Below are 12,786 nucleotides of genomic sequence, written 5' to 3' on the forward strand. Positions count from 1 at the left end.
GAAACTGAGGTTTTGTTGTTTCATTGATGTTTACAAAAGATATTTTGTCTATGTTGTGGCGCGATCTGATATTTCTGACTCATGTACTTAATATATAATTTAATCTAATTTTTTGTTTACTCTATAGTCTATAGTGTATAGTCCCTTCCCTTGCATTGAAATAATCCTTTTTTTCTAATGCGAAATATATATATAGAACCAAAAAAAAGCACTATAGAAAAAAATATCAGAGATGCTAAGATTCGAGCTAGTACGAAATATATGAACAGTGGTACTACTGTACTCAGAAATTAATTGCACCTGAGAAAAATAAATTAAAAAAGAGTTGAAAAAGATAATAATAATAGAAAGAAAATAAAAGGGAAAAAGAAACAAAAGCAAAAAATATAAGAAAGAAGAAGTGTGAAGTTGATCAACAACAACAACAAAAGAAAAGATTAGCTTTCACTTACTTCCTTTCCATTGAAGGAAAAAAACAAAAAGCCTTTTCGGATCATTCAACAAGACAACAACAAATATGACTTCCCCATCATCAACCTTCATACCAAATTAAGTTCTTCAATCTTGATTCTCACACACACATGTATATATATATATATATTTATGTAGATGATCTTCTTACCTAGTGATTATTGTTTTGCAGGTTGAACGATCAACAGTATATGGAGCTTGTGTTTGAGAATGGCCAGATTCTTGCCAAGGGCCAAAGATCCAACGTTTCTATCCACAATCAACGTACGAAAACAATCATGGATTTGTATGAGGCCGAATATAACGAGGATTTCATGAAGAGTATCATCATCCATGGTGATGTTATTGGTGTTGGTGGTGCCATCGGAGACACACAGGTTGTTCCACAAGATCATGTTGTTGCTGCTCTTCCTGAAACGACCATGTTGGAAACCAATAAACATGTTGATGATTCAACTTTAATTGAGACTTTGAAATCTTCTTCATCAAAGAGGGTGATGGTTGATTATGATAACCGAAAGAAGATCAAGTTTCTACCTCCTGATGAGCAATCTGTGGTTGCTGAAAGGACGGTTGGATCGGGCTTTGACGCTTCCTCCTCCGCAGGTTTCACTGAATACAGTGAAGGATCCACGTATCTAAGCAGTGTATGTGGACTGATTCACAGATTTTGTTGGTTTGGTTTATCTGTTAGGTTCTTGTCTGTCTGAAGACAGTTTTTTTTTTGTCTCAACGCAGAGTCTAGATGACGAGTCAGACGATGCGAGGCCACGACGAGTTCCTGCAAGAACGAGAAAAGCTTTGGTCAAAATAAAACGAAATGCAGAAGCTTATGATTCACCTGAAAGAGTAAGTAATCTCATTAAGCTACAAAGCAAACTAGTGCATACTGAGTCTGATAAATCGGTGTATAATAATATTGTGGAAAACAGAAGCAAAGAAACGATATCAACAAGAAATTGCGTACTTTGCAGGATCTACTACCTAACTATCACAAGGTTTGTCTTAAGAACCAACTTTTTTATTCATTTTGAAAGAGATCAAAAGCTTTCTGGTTATTCTACCATTACTTACATTACCCTATATACTCAATGTTGTTCATAGGACGACAACGAATCGATGTTGGATGAAGCAATCAATTATATGACGAATCTTCAACTTCAAGTTCAGGTATAATAAAAAAAAAAATCAAATAACAAATTCAATCGAAAGAATCTCGTTGTAACCTGCATAAATCTAGGGGTTGCAGATGATGACCATGGGTAACAGATTTGTTACACCATCAATGATGTTGCCTTTGGGATCTCATTACTCTCAGATGGGTGTAGCAATGGGTATGGGAATGCAAATGGGTGCATCACAGTTTCTTCCTGCGCCTGTTTTAGGAGCAGGCTTGCCTGGGATTAATAATTCAGCTAATACGCTAACGTTTCTCAACCATCCTGGACTAATAATGCCAATGCAGAACTCTGCTCCTCCTTTCACTCCAACGGAAAATTGCTCCCGACAATCTGTCCCGCCATCGTGTGCTACTTTCCCTAACCAAATACCAAACCCCACATTTTTGTCAAATTCAGATGGTGCAACACCCTACACAAGAAATCAAGGACCACTAACAGATGGAGGAATTCTCTCTGTTAAAAAATCTGGAAACCCGTGAGCGAGTAAACAGAGGGGTGATAGTTACCTGCTGATTCATGGCCTTCTTCTTCTCCACAACACTAGAGCCATCTCAAGGTGAATCGTACAGATCCACAAGATCACTACAACATCAGAACAACTACCATGAAAGGATCTCCTCAAGTTTCTCTTTTTTGTAGTGCCAGCTTTTGTAATCATGTAACATATAGGATAGGGGCTAAAAGAATAATAATCGTGACTCGCTAGTAATATTACCAAAATATGAGCCACTATCAGAGCAATCAAAATCATAATTCGACCTTCCGCTCTGTTTATGAAACAAGCTCTTGAGTTTACACAAAGGAGTAAAGCTTTTGTTTCTAGGATCCCAACAAAAGACATATAGCTTACAAATACTATAGAACTGACTTTACCAGGTTCTAATCTATTTACATGATACTGAGTGACTTTTCCTCTCATAGTACAAAGAGAAGAGATCGCACCAGAATGAAGATACTGTACGTTGTTCTGCTATGCTGGTTCAAGAATCTTTTTTCCGGTATCTTTCATCCGAACTGGCTCAGTAGCTTGCTCTTCCAACGTTTGTTTCGTATAGCCAAGTTTAAGCTCTGATAACATCTCAGTCAGTGAATCTGCAGTATCTGAGATTCCTGGTTGGACTTGGGAATTTTCGCTTTCAAGCTCCATCTCTAATTCCAATAATTCTTCTTCGATATTTTCGTCATCAATATCTGGATATGGAGCTGACTCTGCCACATTAACAGAGAATCTAGTTAAACATAAAATCTGATGAAGTAATCGTGTATGTATGTTTAAATGACAAAACACCACTCACCAAGAGCTTTTTCTACTTCCTTCTGTGATTCAATAGTTTCCTCAAGTTCTTCCAAATAGTCATGAACTTCATCTGCACTGATTTTGATGTCCTTCATAACCTTAGCTCCAGTTTTGATTGCTTCTGAGACCTGCCAAACACACAGAGATATTTCTAAATCCATGATTGATACTATTACATAGACCCAAACATGACACGTTCTTCCTAAGGGTTTACCATTTTCGTCGATTCGGAATCTGTTATAGCGTTCAACACTTCCTCTACTCTGTTCAGAAGTGAAGTGCATTTTTCTCTGCTCTCAGTCGCCAGCTTCAGTTGCCTTGCATGCCTTAGAGCAACTTGCTTGTGTCCAGACTTTAGAGATAACAAAGCTGATTTCTTTGACCTAAAAAAGGGAAAACGATTCAGATACACTTAAATCCAATCTATTTAACCATATATGAAGAAGTAAAGCTAAATTATTTTTTCCGTAGCTATGATCAATGTACGAAAAAATTAAACCATTTCGATACAGATCAAGAATCAGAAGGTGTTACGTTTCACAACGCTGGTCCATCACTTCAAGTTGATCTTGAAGCTTTTCTGTAGTCCTTAGCAAGTGCAGAATGTCACAGTCTAAATTTGAGATGCTGGGAAGTGCTGCTTTTGAAATGGACACTTTAACACCCTGCAAAGCATAAGTATATTGGTTTCGGACACTGAGCATAAGCCTTGACCTGAACTAAGTCTAATTTAGGAAACTTGTCAAATTGGTCTCTTTCTATTATCTCTTCACTATAGAATGTGTAATTAAACGAGAAAAATCTTGGACATAAAAATTCAAGCAAGATACTTTACATGCCTTATTGACTAGATATATCTCAAGGAACAGTGCTCATTTAAAATCCATAGATACTATACTAACTAACTAACAAATCTCTTTATCAGATAGATAAATAACCAACCTCAATCAGTTCTCCACGATTGATAGAGATTTTATGCGCTTTCCCACACCCTGACAAGTGACTCAAAACAGCTGATGCCTCATTCGAACCGTTGCACAAACTCCGGAACTTCTTCAGTGTGACAACACAAGTAGAAGTCCAGTGTCCCTCAGACAAAATATTCACCACATCAGCCGCCTTCTCCTAGACATTGCAAAGACTTGCTTATATGAGCCACATGCGTGTACAATAAACTGACAATTCTTCACTTATTAGCAAACGAGCTATACAAAGGATACAAAAGATAGCTTGAAGACTTATATGGTTAAAAGTGAGAAGGAACACAGAGGCACCTTTAAGAGTGGAAAAATAACAAGTTTATCTTCCAGAATCTCTCCGGGCTTCACTGACGGTTGAGCAACTAAGTTGCTTACTGTCCTAAATAAACGAGATATACGGCCACTACAGGGGTCATCAAGATCACTAATCCGCACGACATCATCTTCACTATGCATCAATAACTAAAAAACGAGCAACTTGTAATCAATCTCAAGAAGACAAAAAAATCCTCTTTCGCCACTAAATGCAGAAAACTCACCAGTACATGATCAACGCATAAAGGCGTCATACCTCCTCGTTCAAACCACGCGTTCTTCACCTTTGGATACAAAAAAGATCAGTTATCTCTACTAGTTGCGACACTAATTTCATCTCATCCAGAATCAAAAAGCGATGGACCATACCTGAACAGGATCAATGATGAACATCCCGAACTGACGCGAAACCTTGAGGATCAAATCCCGCCAAAACTGAAATTTAGGTTCCCAATCGTATCTCTGCCCGCTAAACGCCTTGAATCTGGCCGTCGACACCACCTCATCGTCCCAATCCGGAACTTCCCTTCGTATAAACTCCTTCACAGCATCCGAATCCATTTCTTTCGCTCAGATGAAAAATTTTAGGTTAAAATCTACAGCTATGAGGAAGAAGACACTTCTAAACTAGCGAATTTACAGGATCATCGACCAAATCCTTCGAATTTGAAAGTCGATTTCCCGCTGCAGTAAGTTCTTTATACCAAGATCGTCGTCGGAGAGAAAGCAAAGTCCAAAAGGAGGAGGAGTTCTCGAATCCACATGCTCTGCTGTTTTAGATATGCGCTTTCGCACCGTGTGACGTTTTTATACAGGCTAATTAATGGGCTATATGCTTCTTAAGAATTAGGCCTGGTCCATAAGCTTAGTTCTCAATTGTAATTAAATTTAATTTGATTCAACAAATCTTGTGCACAAAATCTTACTTTACAACAGAATTATTTAACCACATAAGTATAAATATTCAAATATCACCTATGTCGGAAAAAATGGAGTAATTTGTTGCTGCCAAATCAGAAAAATGTATGTACATGTTAAATTTTTATTTGAGATTAATATTATCATCCTTTTGTGATATTTATCTTGTCAAAATGGTTGACTCAACCCAACTCAACTCATTATCCAATGAGTTAAAAGTTAAATGAGTTAACTCAACTCATTTAACAATTGGGTTGGATCAACTCATGAATCCATTTAGTTATATGAGTTGAATCCATTTAGTTATATGAGTTAGATGAATAATTGGATTAACTAATTATAATAAAAATTAATTATATTTAATAGAAAATAATTATAATTAATTTTTATCATCATTTTTACCATCATCATCATTATCACCTTCATAACTTTCTGGTGTGTTTTGGCAAGAAAATTACGGGTTTGCATTTTTGGCGGAAAAGTTACGGATTTGCGTTTTTGACAAAAAGTTTACAGGTTTGCATTTGGCAGGAAAATTGTCGGTTTGCGTTTTTGGCGGGAAATTTACGGGTTTGCGATTTTGACAAAAAATTTACGGATTTGCATTTTGGGGGGGGGAGAAATTGTGGGTTTTCGTTTTTGGCGGAAAAAATCTAAGTTCAAAATTTTGGCGGAAAAATTACGGGTTTGGGATTTTGGGAAAAATTATAAGATGATCATGATGACATCATGTTGTTGACTATGATATATATGTTGATATGATGATGGTGATGTTAATATGATTATGAAGGTATGATGATGATGATAGTATGACAATGTTGATGATGATGATGATAGTTACATGATGGTAGTATGATGATGATGATAGTATGATGATCTTGATGATATTAGGTTGATAATGAAGAAATTGATGGGTTAGTGATTAACTCATAAACCCATTATAACCAAACTCATTTGATTCATGAACTCATTTAATCATCAACTTATTTAACCCATCAACTCATTAGGGTCAAAATTTTCAACACATTAGATTCATGAGTTGAGTTGAATTGGGTTGGCTCATTAATCTTGACTCATTTTGACACCCCTAATCTTACTATAGTCGTATTTTTTCGAACTAATAATTATTATCAGTTTATCTTGAGACTAATCTTATTCTAGAACTAATGATAAACTTCTTTTTTTTTTTTTTTGGTCAAACATATTTCCCTATTCCCAAAAATAGACTTAGCCATATTTTTTGGAAACTAGAATAATGATATTGAAAGAGTGTAGACTAGAATAGGGAACTAGACAATTAAAATTGAGAATGGATACCTTTCGGCGAGTGAATACAATCGATTCCCAATATTTCAAAGTTTATACCGGCATAGGCGTTATTATTACCAAAAACTTTATATGTAATGTCGTCACTGACCACATTGTTGACCTTGAGATTTTCTTGAGGCCATCAACAGAGAAAGGTAAGCGCTCACTTGAGCATCTAAAATTCAAAAAATGAAATCAAATAAATCACAATGACTACGAAAAGTATAGAGAGTGATGTATAATTTATTAAAACAACAATGATACATGAAACTGGTCTCAGTTGCTTGAGGTTGGGGATGGGATCATCGGACTTTTCCAAGTACTTTTTGGCGTGAGAATAACATTTCTCTGATTTCTCTATCTTTTCCAACATAGACAAAGGATCATCAGCATACGGACAAATCAGATTGCTCAACACAATAATCATGTCGACCATTTTTGGATCGTTAAGCTCTTCGAGTGCCTTTATTCTTTCTAATGGTTTGGATAAAACTGAACCGTAAAATAATAGCTCTACTATTTTATCCTACGTACAATAAAACCTCTATAAATTAATAATGTTGGGACCATGAAAATCTATTAATTTATCGAGATTTTAATTTTTCGATAAATTAATAATTATTAATTTATAGAGAGACTTTCCTAATTTGGTAAAAAAAACAAAAATAAGAATATTTTTATAAAATCAATTCCAAAAAAAATAACAATTATCATGTTTTGAAAATAACACTCAAAGATTTTTATATAGTAAAACTATTAAAAAGAAATTCTAATAAAAAGTAATGTGTATATATATACATATATTTAGATAATTTTATATAATTATTAATTTATATTATTGATGGACCATATATTTATAAAAGATTTTCAAAAAAAATATTATCTTATTATATTATCGAATAGTATCCAAAATTACACTAATCCCAACTTGGGACCAAAGAAAATTATTAATTTCTAGCGATTATTAATTTATCGAGGATTAATTTATAGAGGTTCTACTGTATTAAAGGGAAAAGCCATCATCGCTGAGAAAATGAGCCGAATTCTTGACAAAAAAAAAGGATTTATGCCCTAATCTAGGACAACTAAATTAGACCATCATTAGTGGAGCAACCCTCCATAGTTACTCTCATATTAATTAATTATATAATTAATACTAAATTAAGTAAAGCAACCCTAAGAGAACTTAAGCAAAATCACCCTATTACTAGAGAACCCCAAAGATGGTTGCTCAAACATTTAAATAATATTTTTTTAACTTGTGTTTATTAATTATCAAACTTTAATTATCTAAAATGACAAAACAATTATTTAAAATTTTTATATTACATATAATAGAAAACAATAAAATTTTACAAACTTTATAATATTAAACATATTTTACAAAATTCGGAATAGTAAACATATTTTATAAAATTTGAAATATTAAATATATTAAACAGAATTTGGAATAAGATTTATTGTGCGATTGCACCAAAATTTTGCCAGATATGCTCAATCAAGTCTTTTTCCAGAAGATCATGCATTTGTGTATCATGAACCTCATTTCGAATGTCCATCATATTATGTAGATTTGTTGGCATATCTGTAGAATATGATAAATCGACATGAGAAGTTCCGCTTCCTTCTTCGTGATGGAATTCCGTTGATTTGTAGAAATTGTAGTCATGTTGTTCGTCTTCCACTATCATGTTATGCAGGATGATAGATGCTCTCATTATTTTTCCTATTTTTCCTTTATCCCAAAAAGTATGGGATTCTTCACGATTGCAAATCGAGCTTGCAAGACTCCAAATGCACGCTCTACATCTTTACGACATCCTTCTTGCCATTGAGCAAAGAGTTTTGCTTTTCGACCACGTGGAAGTGTAATGGATTGGATGAAAGTTGCCTATTTGGGATAGATACCGTCAGTGAGGTAGTACGCCATATTGTATTGCCGTCCATTGACAACATATGTCACTCTCGGAGCTCGGCCCTCTAGGATATCATCAAACATTGGGGAACGGTCCAAGACATTGATATCATTTAACGAACCTGGTGGTCCAAAAAATGTGTGCCAAATCCATAAATCTTGTGATGCCACCGTCTATAGTATGATACTCGGTTTACCAGATCCACGTGAATATTGTCTTTTCCATGTAGTGGAAAAATTCTTCCACTCCCAATGCATACAATCTATGCTCCCTACCATTCCGGGGAAACCGCGATGTTCTCCAATAGTCAGTAATCATTGGAGGTCTTCCGTTGTAGGTCTTCTGAGATACTTGTCGCTAAACAGATTTATAACTCCCTCAACAAAATGTAGAAGACATTTGTGGGCAGTTGTTTCAGCGAGTCATAAATATTCATCCACCGCATCTGCCGAACATCTGTACGCAATCATATGAATAGCTGACGGACATTTTTGAAGTGCAGAAAGACCGAGCCTTCCAGTAGCATCTCGCCTTTGTCTAAAGTATGGGAATCCATTCTCAATAGTAGTAACAATACGAATGAACAATGGTTTGTTCATTCGAAAGCGACGACGGAACATAGTGTTAGTGTAAGTCGGATTATCACTAAAATAATCATTCCACAACCGAGTGTGGCCTTCTTTGCGGTCTCTATTAATGTGCACTCTTCGGATTATTGGAGCTGGTGGTATTTTCGGGTGAGTGTAGTTGTATTGGATCTCCTCCACTATACTATCTACTTCCTCCTCTACAATTTCATCAACTTCTTGATCGGAACTCCAATTAGACATTTTTAACAATTTGAGTTTGTTGGAAGGCTTATAGTATTGGAGATGGTTTTTTGTTGCAAGGTTTATGGAAATTTGTTTTTGTAATAGAAATAGGTATGTATTAATGGAAATGGGTTTGAATATTTAACAAGATGAAATGATGATAAGAAGATATGATGATAAGAAGAATCGGTTGATAAGGTAACAGAAATGAGAAGAGTATATAGGAAATGAAGAGTTGGATGAACAAGCAAATGTAGTTGTACACAACATTGTCAAATATATAGACCTTACAAAAGACACGAAAAAAAAACCCATTCACGGGTTGGTTAAGCCGTGATAGTCCTTACTCCTTACAACAAGAAAACAACACATCTATGACAACAAGACAACAACAAGACAGACCCGTGAATGACACTAAAAACCAACACCCATTCACGGGTTTAAACACAACACTAAAAAACAACACGCCAACATGTTTCCCTTCACGAGACACCTTCATATGTTGTCCCAAAACCTGAAACAAAAGAAGAAGAAAAGTAGAGTTAATCACAACAAGAGATAAACTAGAGTTAAACACAATAATTTTAAATAGAGTTAAACACAACAAGAGTTAAACAAACAAGAGATAAGCAAGAGTTAAACAAACAATAGATAAGCAAGAGATAGAAACCTAAATGTTTGTCAACATTTGATCAACGAGTTTGCCTCTAAGTAGGACTTCAGCGGGTGTTAGTTCAGTCTTGTTAAGTAGGCTGTCTAACAATCTCATTTTGCCGTGCCTCTCTTTAGCTGCTTGTTCTTTATCCTTCATTGCTATTATCTTCTCTAACTTACCTACAGAACCATCTTCCACAATTGGATTAACTGCTGGTTTCTTGCCTTTTTTCTTGGCAGCTTTAACCCTTGGAGGCCTCATCTTAGCTCCATCATTGCTCGCTTTTGGCAACCCTTCTGAAGCGAGTTTAGTCCGCTTATGGCTACACTCCTCCGTGATCCATTTCTGATTCTCCACTCTTTCTCCTTGAACTCGCTTGTGCATAACACCCCACAAACTTATTGACTTGGTGGTTTATCTTGTTCCACCTAGCCTTACATTGTGAAGGCCCTCTTGCTATTGAACCAGATGAGCCATCGTTTGCTTTGTAGTAGTCAGCAACCCTCTTCTAGAAACTTTTAAGCCGCTGCTCATAACTTACAATCGGATCCTTGCTTGTGTTCAACCAAGCGCTTATGAGGTTGATATCCTCCTCTGCACTCCACCGCTTTCTAATTCCTCTTCCTACGTGTTCTTCATTCTCATCAACAGTTAACTCGACACAGTCTTCAGATTCAGATGTCGGGCTAAAGTGAAATGGCTGAGAAGAGAATCCAGGACTAAAGTGTATAGTCTGAGAAGAGAAAGTAGAGGTAAAGTGGACAGGCTGAGAAGAGAAGGTAGAGTTCAAGTGGACAGGCTGAGAAGAGGATGCATTTGGTAGAATCGGATTATCTGAACCGTTTTTGTCTTTTTGAGAATTCATAAGATCAACAAAACATGTTTGTGGAAAACGATTAAGGTTTCTAGGATCCATTGTTTGTGTTAGTGAAAGCTGATGTAAAAGGAAATGGGTTTGTAGAGAATAGTTAATGGTTTAGGTTAGTTGGTAAGGTGAAGTTTACTTTTAAACCAAGTAGATTTAGGTTTTAAAATTTAAGTTTTTACCTACACAACAACAACCACACATTTATCACATTAAAACAACCTACAAACCCTACAACATCAAACAATAAGTTTGATGTTGAAGCATTCATCAATGACTGATTTGACAAGTATCTACACTAATCAAGTACTAACCGTATTTAATACAACCAACAAACAAAAAGCAATCATCAATGACTGACTCGACTCAAACAATTGATCAAAACTTAAACAATTGATCAAGACTTAAACACTTTAGGAAATATAAAAGACAAACAGGTTTAACACAAAGACAAAGACAATGCATATAGGTTTTGAAACAATTTTAAACACAACCGCAAACTCAAACACTTGATCAAATAAAACATCAACACTTGATAAAATTTTAATCACATACGCAAAGTCTAACAATTAATCAACACTTAAACACTTTAGAAATTTGAAAGACAAACAAGTTACGAAAAAGACTTAAACACTTGAGGAAATAAAACAACAACACATGGTTCATCAGTTATGAAAGCAATAAGACCAAACCTTTTCACACAATTATTTATACAAAACATCAAACATTCAAACAATCAAATACAACAACAATTGTTCATCACTCTACTACTAAATACGTAGCTCACAAACTATAACACAAAGATAAAGAAAATCTAACAGACAAACTCATCCCAACACAGAAACTCAAACAAAATCTAACAACAACATTTGAAAGAATCGGATTACATACCTTTCAAATAAGAGAATCCAACCACTGTGTCCACTTCTTGAATACCACTCTTTACCATTTAATCTCGCACAAAACATGACAAAAGAGTCAATATTAATCACACAATTACTTATACAAAAGATAAAACTAAAACATTCTACCCTTAAGTAAGAACAAGAAATGTCTTGTAAATCAAAATCGATTGGTAGGGTTGAGAAAGATGTACCTCTGACTTGTTTTGGATCTCTCTATCTCTCTCTCTCTCTCTCGTGGCTTTGCGATGGCTATGATTTTTGCTGAATGAGACTCGGACATACATCAAAAACTGTAGCTACGTTTTTAACAATCATCGTTTCCCTGCAGTGACAACGAATCAACACAATTAGAAGAGGAAGAGAAAGTAACAATAACACTCTAGCTACGTCCTAATCGATACTCTAATCGGATTAATCCGAAATCCTAACAATCAATCGGATTAATCCGAAACCCTAACAATTAAAGACCACACGAAGCTAAAAGAAAAACATGCAATCAATCAGACATGAGAAACGAACCTTCTCCCTCTGATTCGTTAGGGTTTGGACCTCGCCATTAGCTTCAGGGCACCACCAAACAGCCGTCGTCGTTGTCCCACCAGAAACAGTTGTCGTCGTTGTCAGATCTAACGGTTTCGCCGATCTGGAAGCCATCGCCTCCGGGTAACCAACAAACAACCAGTTTACGCCGGAAAATTCAATGGATTCGACTTGAATCCATTGATTTATCCGATTTCATCAAGAATCGCATCTTCTCTCGCATTCAGAAACGAGAGAGAAGAGAGAGAGACAATCGGGAAGAATGAGAAAAAGAAATGAGAAAAAAAAATCCGCTTTTATATTTATGTACCAACCACTCATGAGATGCCACATATCGTTCTTAAGAGGTTGCTCGGAATGCTTCCGACAGCAACGTTTCTCGGCTTCATGAACCTATTTATGGATATTTTATTATTTATTTGGGGGCCAAATACATAAGAAACCGAGTAAGAAACGCCCAATAATCATGTTCTTAGGGCTTCATGATTCATGATTAAGAAAATGACCATGCTACCCCTTCTTCTTCTCATGTGGGTGTTAGTGTCTAGTTTTTTTTTTTTTTTTTTTTTTTTTTTTTTTTTTTTTTTTTTTTTTTTTTTTTTTTTTTTTTTTTTTTTTTTTTT

General features: G+C 35.4%; 2 protein-coding genes and 1 pseudogene across 2 annotated transcripts; 1 reads left to right on the forward strand and 2 right to left on the reverse strand.

The window, feature by feature from the left end:
- LOC104699668 lies at positions 418 to 2,412 on the forward strand (annotated as a pseudogene).
- LOC104699667 (charged multivesicular body protein 7-like) lies at positions 2,342 to 5,003 on the reverse strand. Its single transcript, XM_010415008.2, has 8 exons — positions 4,614 to 5,003; positions 4,469 to 4,528; positions 4,224 to 4,391; positions 3,892 to 4,074; positions 3,484 to 3,614; positions 3,164 to 3,332; positions 2,948 to 3,077; positions 2,342 to 2,861 (listed from the first exon to the last, which is right to left on the reverse strand). The coding sequence occupies exons 1-8, from the start codon at positions 4,803 to 4,805 to the stop codon at positions 2,623 to 2,625; spliced, it is 1,272 nt and encodes a 423-aa protein (XP_010413310.1). The 5' UTR covers positions 4,806 to 5,003; the 3' UTR covers positions 2,342 to 2,622.
- On the reverse strand, positions 8,809 to 9,216 carry LOC104704142. The gene has a single exon (XM_010420272.1). The coding sequence runs from the start codon at positions 9,214 to 9,216 to the stop codon at positions 8,809 to 8,811; it is 408 nt and encodes a 135-aa protein (XP_010418574.1).

Source organism: Camelina sativa, chromosome 7 (assembly GCF_000633955.1).
Source record: "Camelina sativa cultivar DH55 chromosome 7, Cs, whole genome shotgun sequence".
Lineage (NCBI taxonomy): Eukaryota > Viridiplantae > Streptophyta > Magnoliopsida > Brassicales > Brassicaceae > Camelina > Camelina sativa.

Excerpts from the sequence above, each read along its gene's own strand:
- LOC104699667 (XM_010415008.2), bottom strand. The coding sequence starts at position 4,805 with ATGGATTCGGATGCTGTGAAGGAGTTTATACGAAGGGAAGTTCCGGAT. Across the intron at positions 3,615-3,891 it reads ATCGTGGAGAACTGATTGAG|GGTGTTAAAGTGTCCATTTC; the intron begins GTTGGTTATTTA and ends TATGCTTTGCAG. Across the intron at positions 3,333-3,483 it reads ATGGACCAGCGTTGTGAAAC|GTCAAAGAAATCAGCTTTGT; the intron begins GTAACACCTTCT and ends TCCCTTTTTTAG.
- LOC104704142 (XM_010420272.1), bottom strand. The coding sequence starts at position 9,216 with ATGTCTAATTGGAGTTCCGATCAAGAAGTTGATGAAATTGTAGAGGAG.